The following is a 26,450-nucleotide window of genomic DNA, read 5'->3' on the forward strand; positions in this document are numbered from 1 at the left end:
CCATGTTTCTTCAATAAAACCAACATTTTCCAATTATATAGCACCCTTAGTATGGCAAATTGTTCCAAAGTGATTTACAAAAGGAATATCAAAGAATGATTGAAGCTCAACCATTTTCTGATATTGCAGAAGTGAGCAAAGCCTTTGTCAAGAAGGTAGATGTTTGAGAGATATTTTAAATGAAGAAAAAGAGATCTGGCCACAGGGATGGAATAGATAAATTGATGAACTAGAAAGAGATGGTATCGTAAATTTGAAAACAAGGATGAGAATTTTAAAATTGTATTATTACTTAACTCAAGTTGAGAGTCACAAAGCACGGGGGTGATGAGTGAATGGAACTTTGTGGAAGTTAGAATATGGGTAAGGGGGATTTGAATAATTTTGGATTTATGGGGAGTAGAACAAAAGAATTTGGCAGTTGTGGATTGAAATCGCCAAGTCTAATGGTAGCAAAGGCATGAATAAGTTCCAGATGAGCTGACACAGTGGAATATCAAGAGATGGTACAGAGGTGGAAATAATCAGTTGTAGTGATGGTGTGAAAACAAAGTCTGAAACACATCAAACCAAGTAGGAAAAGAGTTTGTGATGGAGACCAAAGACCTTGGCTTCAGTCTTCTCCATACTTAGGGAAAAATTCTGCCCATCAAGTACTGGATGTGATACAAGCAATCAGGTAGTTTAGGGACACTGCTCCTTCTAGAACTGGGGATTACGAGCACATGTGGAAACTGACAATGTTTTGGATGATGTTGCTGAGGGCTGAAGCCAACCATTCCCTGTGAAATTAAATTTTCTTTCATCCTCCTTGAATCCATCTTAGCTTATGCTGATATCCTGTTGTTCTTTCTCAGCTAATTCTGACTCGTATTCCTTATTTTTGAGCTTGAATAATTTCATGATCATGGTTAAGTGCTCCTCAGTTGTATCTTCTTCAGTGACAAGAAACCTAATTTATTCATGCTACATTTAAGTCTCTTAATCATGTTACATTTTCCATCTTTCCGATATCCTTTCTGTGTTCTTGGTTCCAGAACTCTGCTCATTCATGAGGTGTAATCATTACTGGAAAAGACTGTATTTAATTTCCATCCCTGACTTCTCTAAGGAAGCTGGTGACCCATTGCCTTGAACAGTTAACAATCCATTTGGTGAAGGCACTTCCATTGTGCTATAAGTTAGAAATTAGACGATTTTGATCCAGCAAGCATATCCTAGGACGAAAAAAAAGGAAAAAGTAATGGGGAGGGGAAATGCTCTGGGATATTGGTATTGGTTTATTATTGTCACTTGTACTGAGGTACAGTGAAAAGCTTGACTTACAAACCGATCATACAGGTCAATTCATTACACAGTGCAGTTACATTGAGTTAGTACAAAGTGCATTGAGGTAGTACAGGTAAAAACAGTAACAGTACAGAGTAAAGTGTCACAGCTACAGAGAAAGTGCAGTGCAATAAGGTGCAAGGTCACAACAAGGAAGATCATGAGGTCATAGTCCATCTCATTGTATAAGGGAACCATTCAATAGTCTTATCACAGTGGGGTAGAAGCTGTCCTTAAGTCTGGTGATATGTGCCCTCAGGCTCCTGTATCGTCTACCCGATGGAAGAGGAGAGAAGAGAGAATGTCCCAGGTGGGTGGGGTCTTTGATTATGCTGGCTGCTACACCAAGACAATGAGAGGTAAAGACAGAGTCCAAGAAGGGGAGGCTGGTGTCCGTGATGCGCTGGGCTGTGTCCACAACTCTGCAGCTTCTTGCAGTCCTGGGCAGAGCAGTTGCCGTACCAAGCCGTGATACATCCAGATAGGATGCTTTCTGTGGTGCATCGGTAAAAGTTGGTGAGAGTCAAAGGGGACAAACCAAATTTCTTTAGCTTCCTGAGGAAGTAGAGGCACTGGTGGCTTTCTTGACCATGGCACCTATGTGATTTGACCAGGACAGGCTGTTGGTGATGTTCACTCCCAGGAACTTGAAGCTCTCAACCCTCTGGACCTCAGCACCATTGATGTAGACGGGTGCATGTACACTGCCCCCTTTCCTGGTCAATGACCAGCTCTTTTGTTTTGTTGACATTGAGGGAAAGGTTGTTGTCATGACACCATTCCACTAAGCTCTCTATCTCCTTCCTGTACTCTGACTCATCGCTGTTTGAGATACCGCCTACAACTGTGGTATCATCTGCAAACTTGTAGATGGAGTTAGAGCAGAATCTGGCCACACAGTCATGAGTGTATAGGGAGTAGAGTAGAGGGCTGAGGACGCAGCCTTGTGGGGCACCAGTGTTGAGAGTAATCGTGCTGGAGGTATTGCTGCCTATCCTCACTGATTGCAGTTTGTTTGTTAGAAAGTCAAGGATCCAGTTACAGAGGGAGGTGTTGAGTCCTAGGTCTCGGAGTTTGGTGACAAGCTTGCTTGGAATTATTGTATTGAAGGGAGAGCTGTAGTCAATAAACAATAGTCTAACGTATGTGTCTTTACTGTCCAGATGCTCCAGAGCTGAGTGTAGGGCCAGGGAGATGGCATCCGCTGTAGACCTGTTTCGCTGATAGGTGAATTGCATTGGGTCCAGGTTGTCTGGTAGGCTGGAGCTGATGCATGCCGTGACCAACCTCTCAAAGCACTTCATGATGGTGAATGTCAGAGCCACTGGTCGGTAGTCATTGAGGCATGTTACCTTGCTTTTCTTTGGTACCGGGATGATAGTGGTCTTCTTAAAACAGGAGGGAACCTGAGATTGAAGCAGGGGGAGGTTGAATATTTTGTCTGATCCCGCTGGAGTCAGAGAAGTCCTGGAATGATGTAATATATATGATCACAGGTTCAGCTAAAAACTAGTTCAGGTCCTGTTCAAAGGCAAACACCCACCAGTTAATTCTGTTTCTTCCCCAGATATCTGAGCTGACATCTAGTCTGCCATTCTCCATAAAGTCCAGCTAAACTGAGCAGCTTATATTCTATCAATGATAATTTCAAATTCCTTTCATAAAATACCCTTGGCATAAGAACATTAACCAATAAAATATGTCACTGAGCCACCTACGAAATTAGGGCAGATGTCAAAAAGCAGTCAGGTATGTCATAAAATAATAAAGAGGTAGCGATGCTGGGGAATTAGATTTATTATCACTGACTATAAGATGTGAAATTTGTTATTTTGCAGCAGCAGTACAGTGCAAAGACAAAATTACTATAAATTACGAAAATAAATAGTGCAAAAAAAAGGAATAATGAGGTAGTGTTCATGGACCATTCAGAAATCTGATGGCAGAAGGGAAGAAGTTGTTTCTGAATTGTTGAATGTGCATTTCAGGCTCCTGTACCTCCTCCCTGATGGTAGTAATGAGAAGAGGGCACGTCCCAGGTGGTGAGAGTTCTTAGTGATGGAAGGGGGGCAATGTAGGGAATTTAGTGCCAGTGGCAACTGAGAAATAGTTGTCAGTGGTGAAGCAGTGAATTTCAAGGGTATTCAAGAGGGAAGAACGAGAGGTACTGAGATATCTGAGATGATAATAGGGCTTAAGGAGATGAGAAAAAGGGAGGGACAAGAGCAATGAAGGATTCAAAAATGATACTTTTAAATGAAAATCAAAAACTGCAGATGCTGTAATGCAACTAGGACAGAAAATGCTAGAAGCACTTTGCAGGTCAGACAGCATACGTGGAAATACAGTGTTAATCTTTCAGGTCAAAGACCATTCAGCTACTTTTAAAAAATGAGACATTGTTTAGATGGAAACCAGACTAGGTAACAATGACCAGAGGTGATTGGTAAACTGGTGTTGAGGCAGTTAGGATGCAGCTTGGATTACCTCGATAAGATCAGGGAGACACTGCCTATTACCCTCTCTCTAACAAATTATACCTTTACCTTTTAAATTTCATCAACCCTTTAGAAATTTGATCACTATTATTACCTGGTATCTGACCTTCCACTTTTTTTTGGTAGTTTTAACTTTTTCTTCTTTTTAGGAATTACTTTCAAACATTTTGCAATTTAAATGTGATACAATTATAAAATGTAAGAAAAGATTAAGTGCATTTTTAAATATACCTAGGACTTTTAATTTTTGTATATGGATTATTTTTGCCTTTTAAAATATGGAGAGCTGTTCTCTAACCACCCTCCACCACCATTCCCCCCCCCCACCCCTTACCTCCGCCCACCAACACACTCCCCCTCTCATATATTGCTTCCTAGACTAGAAGTTCTTGTCCAAGGGGTGTGATTAAGAATTGCTTAAAGGCCTTGTCATCGGTTGTGAGTGATACAAGGATTTTAATGTGCGGGGGCAGTGCAGTGTGTGAACAACTGTTTGGTGTCCCAAGCTGCTGCATTTCTAATGAAGAGCAGATTTTGCACTGTTGAGTGAGCGCATTGTATCTAAAGGACACATGGCCCCTGTCCCACCATTTGAATCTCCATAACAAAGTACGAGTTTAGCTGCCTCTGCCATGGAGAGGTGAAGTATGTGTGACCTCTCTATCCAGGAGGTGAGAGGGAACGGCAGCCTCACGGCACAAATGTAAAGAGAAGCCATTTCTCTATTGGTGCCTTGTGTTAGTTTATTGTGTTTATTGGAAAGTGCTCACTACTGCTTGGTCTCTTCTGTAGTTTTGTTTATTTTTATTTACAACACATGCAAAAGTTTTTTTAAAATTTAGACACAAAGCACTGTACTTGACTGATCCTACTAGTATGAAATTAATTAGTGATTATCCACAACCCTGTCTGAAAATACTTCATTCAAATTTTTGTTGTAACAGTGCTAGTTGAATTTATTTTGGGATAGTTAGAGATGTGTTCATTCCTTCCTCCACTAGAAGTGCAAAACATCAAACTTCCAACTTCTATAAAATGAGGTATTGAGGGATTATGATAGTAGATTGATAAAGGGATTAACTTCCACTTTGGCATGAGTGTAAATCTAGATCCAGTGTGGCTGTTTTGCCCTCCCCATCTGAGAGGTTTCTCTCTGGTAACAAGCTCAAAAAAGAGGGGAAGACAACAACTCCTACCACATCCAACAGGAACTAATGAGAGGGAGTATAGGATATGAGTGGACCTCAACATTTAACAGTTTCAACCTGTCTGAGTAGTCAAGGAAAGACATTAGTATCTGGTTGAAGATTTTCTGTCAAACAAAAGTGGCTACTTGGCTGATGTGAATTCTCTCTGCTCTGTCTAAAAACCGAATGAAGTTAATTAGTATTGCAACAGTTACAAAAGTGATGGTGGAAAGATAAATCTGGGTATTGTTGCCACCTGAATGAAAGCTGATCACATATTTGAAAATAATAATGAGGTATACATTATTTGTGTAGAGTAGGAGGAGGTGAGAATGGACCCCATAACTTTCCATAGGAGTCATGTAAGAATACAATATCAGCCCGTGCAAGTTACTGTTTAAAAGATTGATTGTCTGATAACAAACTTTCTCTCGTCTTTACAGCAGCAGTTGGCCCATATGTGCCACCTCTGCAGCAGGTGTTCCAAGCACCTCGACGACCAGGAATAGGAACAATCGGCAAGCCGATTAAACTACTAGCCAACTACTTCGAAGTTGATATTCCGAAAATTGATGTTTACCATTACGAGGTGGATATAAAGCCAGACAAGTGTCCGCGGAGAGTAAACAGGTACCCATTAAGTCAACCAGATGGTTCAGAATAAATCTTCCAAATATAGACTGTTGGATCAAATCATGAGCTTTTATTGGCAGTGTAGTTTATACTTGCTGTCATCTTACTGTTTGATGCCCTCTGATAACCCTGTAATATTATGTTCAGTGAAAAATGCTGTGATATGACCTAAGAATAGTTTATTGCATCCTTGTTGATCAATCATGTAAAACTGTTGTGTGTAAAATAATACTGTAAAGGAGATGTAACAGCATAATAGATGGTTTGGTTGTCTTCTGTCCAGATGTTCACAGTTTGGGAAAGATATCAACAGTACACACAGCCTTTCTAATACATGGGTCCCTCACTTAATGCTCAGGATGAATTCCCAGGTACAAGAGTGTTAATGGAATAAAGGTTAAAAGGGGTCATTATTGCATGCATTACTGACAGTGCTGCCATGCTAGGAACCTTTTGGGAACCCTTGCCCTTCCTTTTGCTATGCTGGGAGCCTAGCAGTGAATTGTCCACAACTCATTATGGAAAGGCTGCCTGTGAGGGCTGGTGTTGGTCATGCCAATGTGAGCAGTGCAGCCACTCATTGCTGAGATGTGGGCCATCACTGGGGACTAGCAGTACGTGCTCCATATGTTGACAAACTACCCAGATCCTATGGTTTCTCTCATTGGTTCCTACTGGATGTGCTAATGCCTTGCCTCCCCTTCTGTGTGTGGCTGCTTTGCCCTCCCCAACAGAGAGGTTTCTCTCTGGTACAAGCTCAAAAAAAAGAGAGGACAACAACTCCTATCATATCCAACAGGAACTGATCAGAGAGACTATAGGATATGAATGGTCAAGACCTAGAACTGGTGCTGCTAGCACCATCACTGTCCTATATACACCATACTAGCCAGGGTGAAGCCAACCCTTTCATATCGGGACATGGAGGATTCTTGTCTCAAGAGCACCAGCGGAGGGCTGGGGCCTTTTACCATGTTTCTGACATGACAATGTGCAACAATAAGAAGGGATGAGTTCTTACCAGGTTCCTGACACAGCAATGGGGAGGCATTGGTTCTCACCAGGTTCCTGGTACAGCAGCACACAGTCCATACCTTTTGAAGTACAGACACTTTGCATCTGTGAGAGTTCAGACCCCAGAGACAACGCACCATAAAAAAATCAGCGTCTGCAAAGCAGTGTAAGGTGCGGTAATATACAATTGTATCAAAGATTTTGGACTGTTATTTATTTAATTTATTAATAAATTAACAATTTATTAAGATTTATTGCTGTTAGCTCCTTGCTTTGTATTCTGAGATCTCTCCTGATGGAAACAGCCAAATAGCTCTCTGACTACACTTTGAATTTATCCCTCTACGAATCAGGTTTGAGAAACATTAATAGTGGGTGGATAAACAGTTTTGCCTTTCTTTCACTGAGATGCTTACTAAATCAAATCAGCATGGACTGCACTTGTATGCAGTTGTGGCAATGGGATCAATATGTGCAAATCTTCTGTTCCATATTCAATGTACAAACTATGTTAACCCTACATGTATGTGAAAATCTTACAAATGGTGATGTTTATTGTGATCTGTGCACTTGTGATTTCATTGATGACAACATGTTGATTAGTCACTTTCAGGGGAATTTGACAAGCTTTTCAGTGTTTGCTTAAAAAAAGGTTGACACACTGGCTATTGGGTTTGTAAAGTTGAGAAAGTCAAAACTTTGGGATGAAGAAATAAGTATTGAGGCTTGTTGAAATAAAATTATCTCTGTGAATTGCATGGCCCTTCCTACCAGTTGGGGGAAAAATGCAATAGTAATCTGGTGCTGAGATCATTCTCTTCTGCAGAAGACCTCCTTGTTACCTGCATAGACTTAAAACTGTTTAAAAATCAGATCTGGTAATTTCTAAGCCAGCCTTAGATTCTCAATAACAACAACAGCCTGTTAAAAAGCAGCTTTCATATAGTGCAGCATCTCAGATACTTTTCAAGATTCTTCAGTTATACCCACAAAAGTTGATATTAGGACATGACTAAAAGTTTTCAATGAGCACCTCAATGGAGGAAAGTGGTAGAAAGACAAATATTTTCAGGAAGGGAATTCAAATTGAGCATACATGCTTTTGAAGGCATGATTAGAATAGGGGATGCATGAAGGCCAGATTTGGAGGCGCTCAGGAGATTTTAGAGGATTGTATGATGAGCCTTAAGGTCTCCGATTTAAAATTAATTCGACAATTTAATCCCAGAAATTTGAAAGTAAAAGATTTGCAAGTATTTTTGTTCCATTTAAGTGATTTCTCTAGTGGTTTTGCACATTATTTGAATTGATCTATGCCTGATTTGAGCATATTTGAAGCTATCACTTCCCAGTGACCATGGGTGGGAGAAGATCTCTCAGTTTGCTAACATTTTGGGAAGATAATCCAGCATAAGGAGAACATGTTTCACAATCCATGAATGGTGAGTGCAAATCACAGATCTATCTTGCATTTATGATCCAGCCATCAGAGGGATGCCTGTGTTTATTCTTGCAACTCTGAAAACTGAAAAAATCACACCTTGCCAAACATGACTTCAGTTAATAAAACCAAAAATGCATACGTCAATGGAGTAAAACTTACCTAAAATACCTCTGAATCTTGGTAAGGATTGCCTTCTCAATGCATTTGTTTTGCAGGGAAGTGGTGGAGTACATGGTTCAGCATTTCAAACCTCAGATCTTTGGAGACAGAAAGCCAGTCTATGATGGGAAAAAGAATATTTATACAGCAACACTACTACCAATTGGCCAGGATCGGGTATGCTGCATCTCATGTGGAGAAGGGGGTGAAGTCTTTTATCTCTTCATTGAATGGGGATAAACTTATTTTTTCTTCAAAATAAAATATCAAAGTCACATCATGTAGAACAAAGTAATGCTTATTGGAAACTTCCAATTTTTGATCTAATATGTGCTGATACAGGGATACTATATTTGCATTTCAATGTAGGTTGTTGTAAAAATCATCTTGGGTTAGCCCTGCTGTTAAATATCCATCCAGCACTACTTAAAACATCTGGCAGAATTGTTGCACTGAATGGATCTTCTTGGGACTTTTCTAGATAATTACCAAATTTACCCCATTTGATGTGGTTTAGCAGTGATACCGTTTCACTGGAGTGGTATCTCAATTTTGTGGCGGCTGCTGTTGTGTGCTTTTCAACAGCAACAAATTGCAAGAAGCATCTCAGTGGAACACACAATGTTTGTAGCATGTAGAGCAATTGTGGAGTACTGCAGTATGATTCAGAGTGGAAACACTGATTGTATTTCTTTAACTTCATTGATGTTGAGGGAAACTGTCGAGCTGATTTGTAATTCAACTACAGTTTGAATTAATGCTGTACTCTAACTTAAAAACAGCTCAAAGCTCATCACAGTGATAGAAAACAAATTGGTGATAGAGCCTAGGATATTCTTGATCTGTGTGGCTCAGTACTGCCCACTTTAATGTAACCCAACTACAGCATTATAAATTAAGTATTTCATTCCATCATTGGAACTGCCGTGTCTGTTTCCTGATGTTGTCAGAGTATGCTACAATGACTTCTCTTTCCTTCACTGCACTATTACCTCTGGAGTCTCTAAGGATCTTCCTATTCTTTATTACTCCCATTACCAGTGGCATCCAAAAACGAGGCAGATTACACACATAGGCTCTAAACACCCAACACAAGATAATTACATTAATGTGAAATTTTTTGGAATGTTTATCTACTTTAATAAATGCATTTTGTTATTATAAGATGATCAATGTGATCATCTAATCTAGCAACACATTTTTAAAATATTGTGTTTAATGGAATCATATGACACAGCCAGTGAACAATGTTTGCAAACATAACAGAGACGATCCTGGTAGATGCATGGTTTCTAATCCAGTTCCCCCTCTTCTATCCCTTTAAATATGGCATGCTGGTTTTGTGTGCCTTTCATTATTATACAAGTAATGCAAGTACACAATTGTGGAAAACCAGTGCTTTTTGTGGGTGTTTTGTTTGTTTTATTTCATTTTATGCGTGTTCTTTAAATCAAAGTTAGTCATAGGGCTATTGCCACTAAGCCGCTATGTTTGTATCATTCCAATCAGAGAGACCAACTAACAATCTTGACAGATAAAAAGAGATGCAAACAAGTCAGTGAGTTAGTGGTGCTTGGCAGTGATGTGAGGGGAATAGCCCAATGCATCAGCAGCAAGTCTTCTCTTGATGGTTCCAGGCTTGCTTGCAGGTGGAGATTGGAGTGCATGCTGCTTTCTGACTTGCATGTGAGCCTCAACCAGGGCTCCTGGCAGCTCTTTGAAGTCTCTGCACCAGCCTTGACCCAGCTTCTCTGGATTGAGTGTTTGGAGGCTGAAATCTTCCAGTTGTCAAAAGATTGGTCAGGTTTGCTCCAATTGCCTCGATTGTTCATTGTTTTTTATGTTGTCTAGTGAGAAAAGCTCTAGCAAGAAGGAGCTAATCTTTGGCAGTTTCATTTATTTGTTTTTTTTCAATGTAAGGTTGATTTTGAGGTGACCATTCCTGGTGAAGGAAAAGATCGGATTTTTAAGGTTTCCATTAAATGGCTGGCTGTAGTAAGTTGGAGACTGCTGCATGAAGCCCTCGTCAGTGGTCGAATCCAAGTTCCATTAGACTCGGTTCAAGCATTGGATGTAGCAATGAGGCATCTGGCATCAATGAGGTAATGGGATGTCCTGTCGATATAAGGAAATATTTGAATATTTTCATTTGTATTATACTTCAAATCCATTAAGGCAAAGTAATAGAGTTAGAAAGAAGAAGCTGAATATTGTGATACTTAAAGTAGCTTCTGTTCTCTTTTGTGTTACAAGCTGTAAGTTTTGCAGATATTGTTTAATTGATTACTTAAATGATATATGAGCTGAAGAAACCATTCATTCCTCCTGGACTTTATTTATGTTGCTTTTATGGTTTGTCAATAATATACATGCAAATTTTATGATGCTGTTGTACCAATGGATATATACTAAGACATATTTGAGAACATAGTTGTTTATTTGGACTTTTATCAACTTCTTGGGCATTTTATCCCTTACAACTCATTATGTGCAAAAAGAGTGCATTAACATCTCACAGCATCCTGCCATAAGTGTGCTTTCAGTAAGATCGAGACCTTTTGGATAAGTGGGACAATTTGCTTGGCCCTGAATTCCTGAAGTAGGTTAGGCTGACAGGAATGTGTGTGCTAGGAAAGGGAATAGGCATATTTATAGTTGCTGCCTTTCATAGTCAGTAATGTGACTTGCTCAGGTAGGAAATTGTGCTGAGGAAATTGCTAAGAATAACCCAGGAACCCTGCTTAAATTCCATGGAGGGGCCAAGTAACACTTGTTCTGATCCAGAGATTTCCACATTATGCATCAGCTTCATTTGCTTTCTGGAAAGGGATGCATAGTCATTACATTGTGAGTTTCTTTGTGGAGCCATTAACATAAATTATGCTAGCTTGTTCCATGCTTAATGGACAATCCCAATAAACACTGTGGGATATCTGGGTGTGCAATGCTGTAAATATTTATATTGGTCTCCCAGACTGCCCAGTATGGCAGACCCTGGTTCTTCATTAATGTTTCCATTAATACTTACATGCATTTAACAATGTTTTCTTGCAGTTATTATATGCAAAGTATCTGCCAATGATTTAAGTAAAATATTGCAGACTGTGATCTTTCTTGAGCTGTTTATTTCTGTACACACATCCAGAAACTAAATTCAGCAAGCTCATCAAAGAACAGAAATGTGAGATACAAGATGTCTCATTGATTGGGTTAGTACAGGAGCTATTCTGCTTTTTGTTTAGTAAATCAAATTAATATCAGTGATCCTTCCACATTAAATGCAAGATAGCTGCTGCCACTGGTAATTGTGTAGGGTCAACCATTTTGCTTTGATCAAGGTAAAGTTTTCTGCTAATTTTTATTTATTTCTGAGACCAATGTAACTTGGCATTCTGATGTAAAGTTTCATAAGTCCACAGTGCTAAGAGCAGCATTTAAGCATTTGTTTCTACATATTGAAGCAGTAAAGAAGTAGGAATGTGTTGCCTGGGCTTTGACAATAGGTTGCCAGAATCCAAAACCTAAAATTACTTTTTCCCCCACTCACCCCATCAACCTATGACCCCTTTGCACATTACAATAATATTAATGAGACTATTAATCCAGGTTCTTTAACTTCAGGTATACTCCTGTTGGTCGCTCGTTCTTTTCTCCACCCGAAGGTTACTATCACCCACTGGGTGGAGGCAGAGAAGTCTGGTTTGGTTTCCATCAATCTGTCCGACCTGCCATGTGGAAAATGATGTTGAACATCGATGGTAATGTACTTTCTTTTCTGTTTCTTACTTGCATTGATCTTTAACTAGTTACTGAAAGTCAGGTTATTGTTTAAGAAAAATACTGTACAGGTTCTATGGTTGAATAGCACATGGGCTCAAAATGGTTTCATGTGCTAACCATCTACTGGCAATAGGTTTATACTTTTTGTGGGGTGATGGGAGATTGCCATCAAATAGGAATACAGAAACTATCTGACTAAGTTCGACTACAGTATTCCTTTTCTTCCCTGTCCATTCCTTTTAGATATTTAATGTTACTTTTTGCCTTCTGATTCCTGTAGAACTGTTTTTCGACTATGTTCATATCAGCATAAATTAGTCATGGTCAGTTTTTCCTTTAAGACAATCTGGTCAAAAAATTTGTCTTGCATTTTATCAACTGATCAGGATGAATGAATATATCTATAGAGGCTGTTCACCATTTTATTGACATGTTTTTATGAAGATTGACGCAAAATAGAGGTGCAGAAAACCTCCCAGAAATGGCAGAGGGCTTCAGGTGTATGTAGTGTCTCTATAGCCAGTGTACAGGAGGTTGTTTTCTCTCTTTCCCAGTTCTGATAAATGATCTTTGACCTGAGATATGTGCTCTGTTTCTCTTTCCAGAGACACTGCTCTACCTATTGGGCATTTTCTGCTTTTATTTCAGATTTCCTTCTTATGCAGTTAGTTGATTTTCAGGTCTGTATGTTGCTGTGCTGCATTTCCTCCTTGCCTCCTCTCTGCAGCAGGTCTGTTCTTGGCAAACATGGAAAGTGGAGATCTGGTCTTAGACTTGAATGCTTTGTTTTCCCTGCAAGCGAGTGAAGTCGTATAATAGTAGACTGGACTGCATTTTTAATAAAAACCTCCAGAATAATACAAGTGTTATCCTAATAGTTTTTGTCTTTGAGTCATAAAACAGTTTTATATCATGAAGCAAGATCTGTAACATACTGAATTTGATCAGAACAGTGGAAAAGCAGTAGTAAAAGCTACAGACGTATAAATAAGAAATGGGATGGGAAGTGAGAGCTTGTATTACTTTTGAAATGTCCCTGATTGTATGTAATTATGGTGCACAATGGCCCACAGACACAGTTCTGTATGGCACTTCAAGTTGTACAGTGAGCCACTACTATTGCCACTCCTGTACCCATATTTGCCTGCAACATCTTCTGAAGGGTAAGATCCCAACATGGTTGTCATTGAGTGGCAGTGACATTTATGATAGGAAAAGACTAGTGCCAGCTGGGTCCCAATCAGTGAAGTTCTGCTGTGCTTTGACAATCAATTAAGCCATGTCCCCACATAGAATGGGCTATGAGAATTCCGAGGTAGTCATAAAGATTCAAGGGTAATCAATATTATTACAATTATACATACTATCAAATGCAAATTTACTTAAAATTTAAATCAAAAAAATTAAATAATTGAAACACTAGAAGACACTAAAAACAATTAAATTCATTTATTAATTCATTTAATTCAAAAAATGTAAATGACCTGGAATTTGCCTACTTCTCTGAGCTGTTAAGGTTCGTTAAAATGAATGGAGTTGCTGAGCCCCTGTGCATATTCAGCTCTTAGATTTTTCAGTATAGCTGCTGGGACACAGCAGGATGTTGGTGCTCTGCCTCCGGCTTCCTGGAGGAATCCACATCGGAGAACAGTCATAATAGCAAGAGCAAGGATCCTTGGGAAAGTTGAGACATTCCTTTAACTTGAGTGGTCCTCAAAACTGTTTTGGATTGTGAGTCCATCCCTTCCTACAAAAAAAGCAGTAAGTCACTAGCATCTATCTGTCGTAATAACAATAGCTTGTAATCATTTAGTACCTTTGTGACATGCTCTGTAAGGCTTTATTGTATTAAATATACCGTCTTACTGCAAATTAAGAAAATTACTTAAGGTCCAAATAATATTTTTTCTGATCTATATTGATCTTATAAATGTTGGATTTCAATCCTGTGTTTTACATTGGATCAGTCAGAGTGACAGTAATAGTTACTGACCATTGTTGTTTTTCTTTAAATTTTAGTGTCTGCAACAGCTTTCTACAAAGCCCAGCCGGTGATTGAGTTCATGTGTGAAGTCCTAGACATACGGAACATTGATGAGCAACCAAAACCTCTTACGGACTCCCAGAGAGTCCGTTTTACAAAAGAAATTAAAGGTAGGTTTCATGATGTTTGTTTTTGTTATTGTTGTTTTGATATTTAGTCAATATGTAAGCAAATATAGCAGCAAATTGTGGACTTGCAGCATGTCCCCCAACATTAAAGAAGCCTATTTATGAAGGTATGGGTGGGGAAGAATGCTATCAGTTCACCCAGAGAATCTGCTGCACCTCTTTAGCAAGTATTTTTAGTAACTGCATATTCATACAGTACCCTGTCACATCTTCACAATGTTATAATTTTATAAACCTCATCCTCTTGTAACATGGACATGGGCAATAGCCAGCATTCTCTGTGAAAATTCAGATGAATGAACAACCAGATCAAGGGTGGCACAGTTGCACAGAGATTAGTGCTGCTTCCTCACAGCTCCAGGGACCAGAGTTTGATCCTGACCTGAGGTACTGTCTACATGGAGATTGCACGTTCTCCCTGTGACCTCATGCTCCACTTTCCTCTGTGATCCAGTTTCCTCCCATGTTCCAAAGACATGCTCTTGGGTTAATTGACTACTGCAATTGCCCCTTAGTTGTAGGTAAGTGGAAAGTAATCGAAAGGGGCAATGGACGTGAGAAAGGATAGGTTGCAGAGCTACTGGGGCATAACGTGAAGGGGAGCTGGACTGATGGGGTTACTCTGCTGCAAGCTGGCATGGACTCAATGGACCAAATATCTTAACAAGTATCTAATAACCTGTTTTATTAAAATTGCTTGAGTGATCATTGTTGACCAGACCACCAGGGGACTTCCTGTTCTATTTTGTATATCTCCATGGGATCTCCTAAATTGAGCAGACATAATCAGATGAATGTTACCTTTGGGCGATGACAACTCCAGCAATGCAGCATCCCCTTGTCCCTGAGCTAGAGGAGTATAACTTAAACTTGACCACTTTTGAGATCTCTATACAAAACAGTAACCAAGGATTTTTAGCCTTGCTGATGCTAGGTCATCTTTATTGTGGAACGAGAGCATTTGTACTGTACGTCCACAATGAGCAGCAAGTGCTTTACCATGGAATATACTTTGCTTCTATTCCAGAGAAACATAACTCTAAAAGCAAAATTCTTGTAATGCTCAAAATCTGAAATAAAAGTAGAGCATATTGAACGTGCTTAGCAACTCGGAGTGCAGGTAGAGAATGAAATAAAGTGAACGTTTCGGGCCTAAGACCGGGAAAGGTCGGAGGTTAGCAGGTTTTAAGATGCAAAGAACAAAAGACAAAGTTTACAATTGGGTGGAAAGGAGGAGAAATTAAATGAACATATAATCTCAACTGCAATTTGTATTAACAGCAATGAAGCACACCATACTCCACTACTTTATCTATCTAGATTATATACTCAAACGAAAACAGAAAATGCTGTAAACGCTCAGCAGGTCAAGCAGCTGTGGAAAAACAGAGTTAACATTTCAGGTCGACACATTCTGACCAAGGTTCTTTGACCGAAACACTAACACTTTTTCCACAGATCCTACCTGATCTGCTGAATGTTTCCAGCGTTTTTTGTTTCAGATTCCCTGCATGTGCAGTTTTTTTTAATGATTTTCATTTGCTTGACTATTCTGTTTTAAGAGCAGCATCACCGAGCTAAACAAAACTTACTGCGGAGGTTCCAGAAGGTCAACCCAATTTTATTATTTTGTTGAATGAAAATAAGGTGAGGAGTCAAATATTCAATGACTTAATTTTTTTTATATATGTACAGAGCAGTTTAAAGAAGTAGTAACAAAAGTCATTTACATTATTAGTCAGTCACATAAAAATTAGAATTTAGAAATTGGGAGATTTTGACTATTTTCAAAACATGAAGTTTCCCTTTTTAAAAACACTGAATTTTAGCAGATGTATGCATAGTTAGAGGCATCTCTGCACTGTTAATGTTTGACCTCTAGGTTCTTTTGTTCATTGTTTTGTGGGAATTTGGAAAGGAGGAGCAAATAATCGGTCATGAAGCCACCGATGTGCACTTTTACGGGAGAATAATAATCTGAGATTGAAGTTGCTTTACAGCATTTGTCTTTATTCAGTGGACAAAGCACAACAGATCTACAACAGCATTCCAACCATGCCACAAAGCCATTCATACTCTGAAAAAACAGAGCTGCCAGTAGTTTTTTGTGTAGAAAGCACAAACATTGTCACATAAATATTCAAATTGGAGAGCAGATTTCCTTTGTGTTAATGGATTTCCTGTTAGCAGGTAGCCTCCTGATGTCACTGAATAACAAAGGATTGTGCATGCTGGTTGAAAGACTGTTAATGTCTTGTTATTTGATAAGTGGGCATTCTCCCATGCCAAGCCCTCCCTAACACAAGCAAACATACTTACTGATCCCTTTTTATGTTAAATCCTTGCTGATGAACTGCTGAATCTGCTCCAATATTATGGGCAGAGATGACAATGGGAAAACTGCAAATCATATCTTAACCGAATGGCAACAAATACACATTCCTTTAGGGCACACAAACACATTAGGAGAAGTCCAACGGGAGAAATTACTGATACAGCTCCTCCCCAGTTTACAAATGCCCGATTTATGTAAAGTCCGTACATACGAACAAGCATTTGGGAGACCGGGATAGATTTGCCAGCTGCTGTGGAGCTGCAGGCAACTTGTGAACTGTAGGGGTTATAAACAAACAGAATTGGGGGTAATGTGCAAGTGTTAATTGAGAGTTGGTGAACAAGTAAACAAAGAGCAAGAATAACTGGGTCCTTCTCAAATTTGGCAGACTGTGACCAGTGGGGTAATGGACGGAATGGTGCTTGAGCCCTAATTATTTGCCATTGATTTGGCTGAGGGAATCAAGGTAATATAAGTTTGCTGATGGTACAAAACTAAGTGGGTGAACGAGTAGTGACGTAGATGTGAAGAGGCTTCAAGGGGATAAGTGAGTGGATAACAGCATGGTAGAAGTTGCATCACGTGGAAAATTGTGAAGTTATCCATTTGGGTAGAGAGAACAAATGCTGTTTGCAGGCTGAGCCAGTATTGAATTACCCATCCCTTGTTGCCGTTGAGAAGATGGCGGTGAGATGGCTTGAACTGTTGCTGTCCTTGTGCAGTGGATATATCCACACTGCTGTTATGGAGGGATTTCCAGGATTTTGTCCCAGTGATGGTGAAGGAACAGCGATATATTTCCAAGTCAGGATGGTGTTTGGCTTGGAGGGTAACTTCCAGGTGGTGGTGTCCCCATGCTTTTGCTGCCCTTGTCCTTCTACCTGGTAGAGGTTGTGGGTTTGGAAGGTGCTCCTGAAGGAGTCTTGGTGAGTTGCTGCAGTGAACTGTGTGTCAGTGGTGGAGTGAGTGAATGGTTGTGGTGCCTTAAAAGTGGGCTGATATGTCCTGCAAGATGTTGAGGTTCTTAAGTGTTATTGAAGCTGCGCTCATCCAGGCAAGTGGAGAGTATTCCATCACATTCCTGACTTGAGCCTTATAGATGGTAGTAAGGCATTGGTGAGTTGCTGTCTGCAGGATTCCTAGCCTCTGACCTGCTCTTGTAGCCAGTTTAGTTTCTGGTCAATGGTAACCCCAGGATATTGATGGTGGGCAATTCGATGATGTTAATGGCATTGAATGTCAGTGGGCGATAGCTGCATTTTCTCTTGTTAGATATCTTCATTACCTGTTCCTTGCCACCTATCAGCCCTGGCATGGATATTGTCCAGGTCTTGCTGCATTTGGTTGCAGATTGCTTCATTATCTTTCATGGTTGCATGAAGATTTGAGTAAAAGAGTAAAGATGTCTTACGACAATTATGCAAGGCCTTGGTAAAACCACACCTGGAATATTGTATACAACTTTGGTTTCCTTAATTCAAAAAGGATACACCTGTTATATGCCGATTGCAGCAAAGCTTCACCAGACTGTTTCCTGGCATGCTAAGTCTGTCATATAAATGGCGATTGAGTAAGCAAGGGCTCTGCTCTCTAGAGTTTATAAGAAGGAGAGATGACCTAATTGAAACACACAAAATTTTAACGGGTTCAGTGGGGTAGATGCGTGGAAAATGCTCTCATTGGCTAAGAAGTCTAGGTCTCACAGTCTCAAAATAGGTACTAGGCCATTTAGAAATGGGGGAATTTTTTTTCCACTCAGGATGGTGTGTCTTTGAAATTCTCTATCCCAGAAAGCAGCGGAGGTTCCAGTTATTTGCATTCAAAGAGGAATAGGTTTCAGGATATTAAAGAAAGCCATTGATATGGTGATAGACGGGTAGGAAAATGGTGCTTGATGTATAAGATCAGCCATGATCTTGTTGAATGGCTCAACACGTGAGGAAGCAAATGGCCTACTTGTTTATATTCTTTTAGCATTGTGTTTTCACAGAGCTTTTCTAGCTTTGACAGAAGGTATGCAATGCAGCAGCAACAAAGTGCATTGTTGCCTGGATTAACATTGAGAATCTCAACTATGTTTCACTCAATAATTTTAACAAAACAAAAAATGTTGAAAATTTCAGCAGGTGATATAACAGAGAAACAAACAGAGTCAATGTTTCAGGTTAATATCCTTCTGTGAAACCTATAGGGCTTTGTTGCAAGTGACATTCTTACATCAAGGCATAGAGTGGGTAGATGGGAGGTCTGATGGTGTGCATGGCATCTATTGAATTTTTCTGTCTCCAGAGGCAAGAGATCATTGACACTGCAATGTTGCCTTCTAGTATTCAGTACAAATATCTTCTGTCTAATTGATGAGTATTGGTACCTTTACCCCACTCCCTGATTCATCTTGCATAAAGATGTATTGTGAGATGGCAGTCACATCAGCCCACAGACATCAGAGCAGCAGTTCCTCAGGGCAGTGTTCTTGGCCCATCTATCCTCTTTCATCAATGATGTTCATAGGGTACAGCAGCACAGAAACAAGACTTTCAGCCTATCACATCCATGTTGACCATAAACTACCCTTCTATACTACTCCCATTTTCCAACCCTGGTCCATAGCCTTCTATGCCTTTGTCATACACTTCCTGTAGACACTCGTCTAGACACACTGTAAATGTTGTGAGTACCTGTCTCCACCATTCACTCAGGCAGTGCATTTCAGGTTCCAGCTACCCTCTGAGAAAAAATTCATTGGATCCCCTCTAAACCTCCCATCCCTTACCTTAAACCTATGCCCTCTGGTTTTAGACACCTCTGCTATGGGGGGACATTTCTTACCATCTACCCTAACTTTGCCCCTCGTAACTTTGTACACCTCAATCAAGTCTCCCCTCAGCCTCCTCTACTCCAAGGTAAACAAACCCAGCCTATCCAGTCTCTCATTACTAAAGTGCTCCATCCCAGGCACTGCCACGGTGAGTCTCTTCTCCACCCTGTCCAGTGTATTCCTGTCCTTCCTGTATTGAAGTGACCAGAACTCCAGCTGTGGCTATCCAATGTCTTATATAGTTGTACCCATGTTAGCTGAGGCATGGAATGTATGCATCTTGTATACCTTCTTAATCACGTTATCTACTTGTACTGCCACCTTCAGAGATCCTTGAACATGTAAAACAAAGTCCCTCAGTTCCTCACAGGCCTCCAATCACAATAAACTACCATCATAATCAGCATACTGTTATCAAGTGGTTTGGATCCAGTTTGCTAATTTAACCTGGATCCCATGGACTCTAATCTTTTGAACCAGTCCCCTTTGTTGATACTTGTCAAAAGCCTTACTGAAGTTGATCGAAAATATCAACTGCACTGTCCCCATGGATGCACTTCGTCACATCTTCTAAATATTGGTCAGACAGGATCTCCCCCTAACAAAACCATGCTGACTGTCTTTCATTAATTCCTGCCGTTCCAAGTGCAGATTAATCCTGTTCCTCAATTTTGTATTAGGAAGTTCCTTGCTGGTGATCTTCAACTCACTGGCCTTTAATTATATAGCTTATCTGTGCTGCTCTTCTTGAATAAAGGTACCACACTTGCTTTCCTCCAGTCATGTGGCCAGTGAAGATTTAAATGTCTCTGTCAGAGCCCCAGTAATCTCCTCCCTTGTCTCCCATAGTAACCAATAATACATTTCATCAGGCCCTGGGGATTTATTCACCTTTAAGATGACACAGACTTCTATCTCCTTTTCAATAGTACTTTACAGTGATTGTCCCTGGATTCTCCAACTGCAGTTTTCATCTCCTAAGTGAATACAGATGGGAAACAGTCATTTAAGATCTCACCCGTATCCTCAAGCTGTACACACAAGTTGCCCCTTTATTCCCTTCTTTTCACCTGTTTACCCTCTTGTCCTTTAAAATACTTAGGATTTACCTTAATCTTGTCTGCTAGTGATATGTTGTATCTTCTCTTTGTTCCCATTTTTTTGTACCCCATTCCTGTCAGACCTCCTTATTTTCAGTTCCCTATAGCTGCCAGCTGTTTCCTTTTTCTTTATCCAACCCTTGATAGCCAAGACTCCTTGAACTTGTTCTCTTTACCCTCCATCCTTATGGGAACACCTTGGCCTTGAACTCTCATTATTGAATGACTCCCATTATGAGGTGATTCCCCTATAAGGTAAGAAGCTGGGGTGTTCACTGATTGCACAGTGTTTATTTCATTTGCTGCTCTTCAGGAACGAAGCAGATATGGGTTGATATGTGACAAGTAACATGGTGCCACAGTAGAGTCTGGCAATAACCAACTTCAAAAAGAGAGTGTTAATAAAATTAACATGCCAAGGCCCCCATTATAAAATTGTTAATTGATCAGCAATTTAACTACACCAGCCTCACAAATGCTGTGACTGCAAGAGCTAATCAGAGGCTGGGTGTTCTTGGGCAAGTGATTCATCTGTTGACTTCCTTTTACACCATCTAGAAAGCACAAAGCAGGATTGGAATGGAATACTCTTCATCTGGATGAATGCAGCTCTTGTGGGTGTGGTAGTAGTGTGATTAAATTAATGGATGGTTACCCAGAAGCATGAACCAATGATCCAGTGATGTGAGTTCTAATCCCACCTAATGGGAAATGTAAATATTGTTAATTATGTAATTTAGGAATTAAAATCTGTTGAAACTACTGAATTGTACAAAGATTAAAAAAAAATTGGACCATTCAGGGGAAATTTTAATGGGCAAATAAAGTTACAAACAAAACTCAAGAATTTCAACCCCATCAAGCGAATTGGCATTCAGTCCACCACCACAGGCCTTCACTTCCTCCATCACTGGTGCACCATGGCTATTGTGTGTGCCATGCAAAATGCACTGGAGTTATGCACCAAAGCTACTTTCACAGTATCGCCCAAACTTGTGGCATCTCCCAGATGCAACTACCAACTTTAAATTCCCTTCCAAGCTACACAAATTCATGACTTGGAAATACATTGGCATTCCCTGTGGCTTGAAGTAAATCCTGAAAAACTCTACCCAATAATACTGGGAATACTTCCTTTCACAAGATGGACTGCATTAGTTCAGGATAGTAGTCACCGGCACCTTCTCAAGGATAAGTAGGGATGGCAGTCAATTGTGGTCTTGCTACCAACGCCTTCACCTGTTCTCCACAGACAATGCATATACATTTCCAGTGGACATCACTGAATGGTATTCAGAAGTACCGACTAATGATTTGTTCACTCAGTGTAAACTTGCATAGAATAAACAAGGAATCCACTATTGGATGATAGTCAACTATTCACTTGCTTAACCAACTGTACTGTTTGGGAACCTCCAATGTTCCAATTCTTGATCTCCTTCCTCTGATTTCCACAGGTTTAAAAGTGGAGGTGACTCACTGTGGACAGATGAAGAGGAAATATCGAGTGTGCAACGTTACACGACGGCCCGCCAGTCACCAAACGTAAGTACCCTCCCGTTAATGTGGTGAAATTTAAGAAGTTTGCTGGCTTATGTAAATGATATTAAAGTTTTGTGCTAGATTTAAGTGTAAACATAGATTCCAGAATTATGGACCACCATTGAATTGGAGACTCGTGTCAAAGTAATCATAGTTTGTATGTAATTAGGAATTTGCGAAACTGAATTAGGTTAGACTAGCTGAAAAATTGTATGCATTTGTAATCATATGTCCAAACTATATTCAAAAGAATAAAGTATATGCTTCAGGAATGTGCATAACCCAAAGATTCAATATGATGATATCATGGAGTCAGAATAAGTCATACTAACAGGTAGGGAAAGTCGTGGCACGGCAGTGCACTTTTTGAGGGAATACCAACTGACCAGAAGAATGTTGAAATTAAGTTGGTTTATTATTGTCACATGTACCGAGGTACAGTGAAAAACTGTTTTCCATGCCATCCATACAGATCATTTCATTATAACAGTGCATTGAGGTGGTACAAGGGAAAACAGTAACAGAATGCATATTAAAAGTGCAGGCAGACAATAATGTGCAAGGCCATAACGAGGTACATTGTGAGGTCAAGAGTCCATCTTATCGTAATAGGGGACAGTTCAAGTCTTTTAACAGTGGTATAGAAGCAGTCCCTGATCCTGGTAGTACGTGCTTTCAGGCTTTTCTCTATCTTCTGCCCAATGGGAGGGTGGAGAAAAGAGAATGTCCAGGACGGGTGGGGTCTTTGATTATGTTGGCTGCTTTATCAAGGCAGTAAGAAGTGTAGACAGAGTCCATGGAGGTGAGGCTTGTTTCCTTGATGTGCTAAGCTGTGTCCACAACTCTGCAATTTCTTGCAGTTATGGGCAGAACAGTTGCCATGCCAGGCTGTGATGCATTCAGATAAGATGCTTTCTGTGGTGCATCAGTAAAAGTTGGTGAGGGTCAAAGGTGATGTGCCAAATTTCTTTAGTCTCCTGAGGAAGTAGAGGTGCTGGTGAGCTTTCTTGGATGTGTTGTCCATATGGTTGGACCAGGACAGGCTATTGGTGATGTTCACTCCTAGGAACTTGAAGCTCTCAACCCTCTTGACCTCAGCACCATTGATGTAAACAGGAGTGTGTGCACCACCCCCACCCCCCCCCCCCCCCCCACAAAGTAGGGGGCTGACAATGCACCCTTGCAGGACACTAGTGTTGAGGATAATCGTGGCGGAGGTGTTATGTCTATCCTGCCATAACAGCAATGACTCTGGTAAACCTTTACTGCACTTCCTTCAAGGCAAGAACATCCTTTCTCAGATAAGGAAACCAAAACTGCACAGACTACTCGAGGTATGATCTCACCAAGTACCTGCAGCAAGATTTCCAGCTCCTGTGCTCAAATCCTTTTACAATGAACATCAACATACCATTTGCCTTTTCAACCATTTGTTGCGCCTGCATGCTTACTTTTGGTAACTGGTGCACTACAACACCCAGGTCTTGTAGCACCTCCCCCTTTCCCAATCTTTTGCTATTTAGATAAAAATCTGCCTTCCTGTTTTTACCATCCAAGTGGATAACCTCCAATTTATCCAGATTGTACTGCACCTGCCGTGTACTTATCCACTCACTCAACCTGTCCAAATCACACCAGATCTTAAACTCTCACCCAGTTCTATGTTTTTGCAAACGTGGTTATGTTGCATTTAGTTCCCTCATCTAAGTCATTAGTATATATCTTAAATAGCTGGGGTCCTAGTATCGATCTCTGTGATACCCCATGAGTCACGGTCTGCCACTCGTAAAACAAGTGCTTATTCCTATTCTTTGCTTCCTGTCCGACAACCAGTTTGCTATCCATGTTACCTTACTCCTAATCCCATGTGCTTTAATTTAGCATGGTTGGTCTTTTATGTCAAGCACCCATTCTCCTGACCTAATCCCATTACTTTAAAATTCAAAAATCTTTCTTTTTATTGAATATCCTCAGTGATCTCAGCTCCAGCCGTGCACTCTGGACCCTGCATGTTTTCAGTTGACTTTTCATTACTTGCTAGCACAAGGCATCAAATGCATGCCATCTCATGGCAAACAAGGTTCACAGGGCATGGGATTCCTTTTCTCCTCATTACATAAATCCATTCACCTTAATCGGCATCTACAGTCCCTTGTGTCTCCATTCACCTTAATTGCCTGGTATTGTGACAAATGCTATACTTGCACCACTGGAAGAAAAACATGTTCCTAAACTCCTTTTAGATTTATATGTGATAAATTATCTCTTTTACTGTGGAAATGGGTGCCAGTAAAGTTGCTGTCTATGGCAGTAACATGGAACACTTCTTGCTGTACAATAAGTTGGACATAAGAGAAAATTTGAAGCACCTTCGGCTAACAAGCCAAGCATTGGAGGAATCGATCATGGATACCATGTGACTGAAGATACTGGCAAGAAAGAAGTATTATTGTAGAAGTCAGAATAATCATGGGCTGCAAGGTTTGAAGCTTATTTTGGGGTCAGTAAAAGGTAGAGATTGTACAACCTGGCTTTGTGCCTGAGTGGGGGATGGGGAACTGAAAGGGGAAATGCAGTTGAAGGCTGATGCTTAGAGGTTGGTAGGAGTCGAACAGAATTGGCCTTAACTTTAAGTTAAATTAGGGAAAGCCTACACAAGTTTATGCTTTGTGAATATTAGTAAAATGTAATGAAAAACCATAATATGTAAATATTTTCTGCCAGGTTCCCACTACAGCTGGAGAGTGGACAGACGGTGGAGTGCACAGTGGCGCAGTACTTCAAACAGAAATACAATCTGCAGCTAAAATACCCGCACCTACCCTGTCTCCAGGTGGGACAGGAGCAGAAGCACACTTACCTACCACTGGAGGTGAGGGATGATTACAGTGTGGCTGCAGGTTATGTTCTCTAACTTGGGGAGAAAATTCAAAGTACAGAAGTGCAAAGGGACTTGGGGGTCCTCGTACAGGACACCCTCAAGGTTAACCACCAGGATGGATAGGTGGTAAAAGAAAGCGAATGCTATGTTGGCATTCATTTCGAGAGGTATAACATATAAAAGTAAGGAAGTGTTGATGTGGCTCTATGGGGCACTAGTGAGACCTCATTTGGAATACTGTGTGCAGTTTTGGGCCCCATATCTTAGGAAGGATGTAATGATGTTGAAGAGGGTTCAGAGAAGATTTACGAGGATGATTCCCAGAATGAAAGGGCTTACATACGATGACCGTTAGTCAGCTCTTGGATTGTACTCACTGGAGTACAGAAGAATGAGAGGGGACCTCATAGAAACATTTCAAATGTTGAAAGGACTGGACAGAGTAGATGTGGCTAAGCTGTTTCCCTTGATGGGTGAGTCCAGGACTAAAGGGCACAGTCTTAGAATTAGAGGGTACCTGTTTAAAACAGAAATGAGGAGAAATTTCTTTAGCCAGAGGGTCGTGGATTTATGGAATCCTTTGCCACATACAGCTGTGGAGGCCCGATCATTGGGATTGTTTAAGGAGAAGATTGATAGGTATCTAATTAGTCAAGGTATCAAGGGCTATGGGGAAAAGACTGGAAATTGGGGCTAGATAGGAATAGTTTAGTTTAGCTCATGGAGCAGACTTGATGGGCCGAATGGCCTACTTCTGCTCCTTTGTCTTGTGATCTTGTAACCACTTAGCTTCTACTTTCTAAACAAGACATCCTGCCTGTTCTTTGCTGTTAGCCTCAATATGGATGTCAACAATGTTCTGTTATTGATCCTCTCCCTAGCTATTCTGACATTTTGCAGATCTCTCAATGATCCTTATTTCATTGGTTGCATTGCTGTGGAGGATACCTTGTGTAGAATTGTAATGACTTCACTTTTGTAGGTCTGCAACATAGTACCAGGGCAGCGATGTATCAAAAAACTCACAGACAATCAGACATCAACAATGATCAAAGCAACAGCACGGTCAGCACCAGACAGGCAGGAAGAGATTAGTAGATTGGTGAGTGATAGAAAACCATAACATTTAATTTCTGTTACACATTTTATTTGGAACTTCTATTTAATTTGTGTGTCAGATAATTGATAGGCCACTGTATGATTTACTTAAAGAATGATGAACAGTTTTCAGACTTGTTTTCCCCACTTTGGCTCTTAAAAACCAGATTGTAGAAAGTTAATTTATTTCACATTATTGTGGAACTTATAACACAGTGTTTCACCCCATTGTGCTGGTACACATCTTAAATGAAACTTTTATTTTCTCCACTCACTGTATCCTTTTATATTATTTTCAACAATCATACAATTATCGTTTAAATTGTTGTAGCCTTGATTTAATGGTCACTTGTGGTAACACATTCCAAATTCTATTAAACAGTCGCATGAAAATACTACTACTTACTACCTACCCTTCTAATATCAGTCTTTCGTTACTAATTTGCCACCAGATTAAAGC

General features: G+C 40.2%; 1 protein-coding gene across 1 annotated transcript in view; it reads left to right on the top strand.

The window, feature by feature from the left end:
• LOC127581584 (protein argonaute-1-like) overlaps positions 1 to 26,450 on the top strand; it is a 70,750-nt gene that overhangs the window by 15,399 nt on the left and 28,901 nt on the right. The window contains exons 2-9 of the mRNA XM_052036070.1: positions 5,458 to 5,644; positions 8,321 to 8,441; positions 10,185 to 10,366; positions 11,886 to 12,022; positions 14,064 to 14,198; positions 21,927 to 22,014; positions 24,736 to 24,883; positions 25,875 to 25,994. Coding sequence (XP_051892030.1) covers positions 5,458 to 5,644; positions 8,321 to 8,441; positions 10,185 to 10,366; positions 11,886 to 12,022; positions 14,064 to 14,198; positions 21,927 to 22,014; positions 24,736 to 24,883; positions 25,875 to 25,994 — 1,118 coding nt within the window. The remainder of the gene's footprint in view (positions 1 to 5,457; positions 5,645 to 8,320; positions 8,442 to 10,184; positions 10,367 to 11,885; positions 12,023 to 14,063; positions 14,199 to 21,926; positions 22,015 to 24,735; positions 24,884 to 25,874; positions 25,995 to 26,450) is intronic.

Source organism: Pristis pectinata, chromosome 22 (genome assembly GCF_009764475.1).
Source record: "Pristis pectinata isolate sPriPec2 chromosome 22, sPriPec2.1.pri, whole genome shotgun sequence".
Classification (NCBI taxonomy): domain Eukaryota; kingdom Metazoa; phylum Chordata; class Chondrichthyes; order Rhinopristiformes; family Pristidae; genus Pristis; species Pristis pectinata.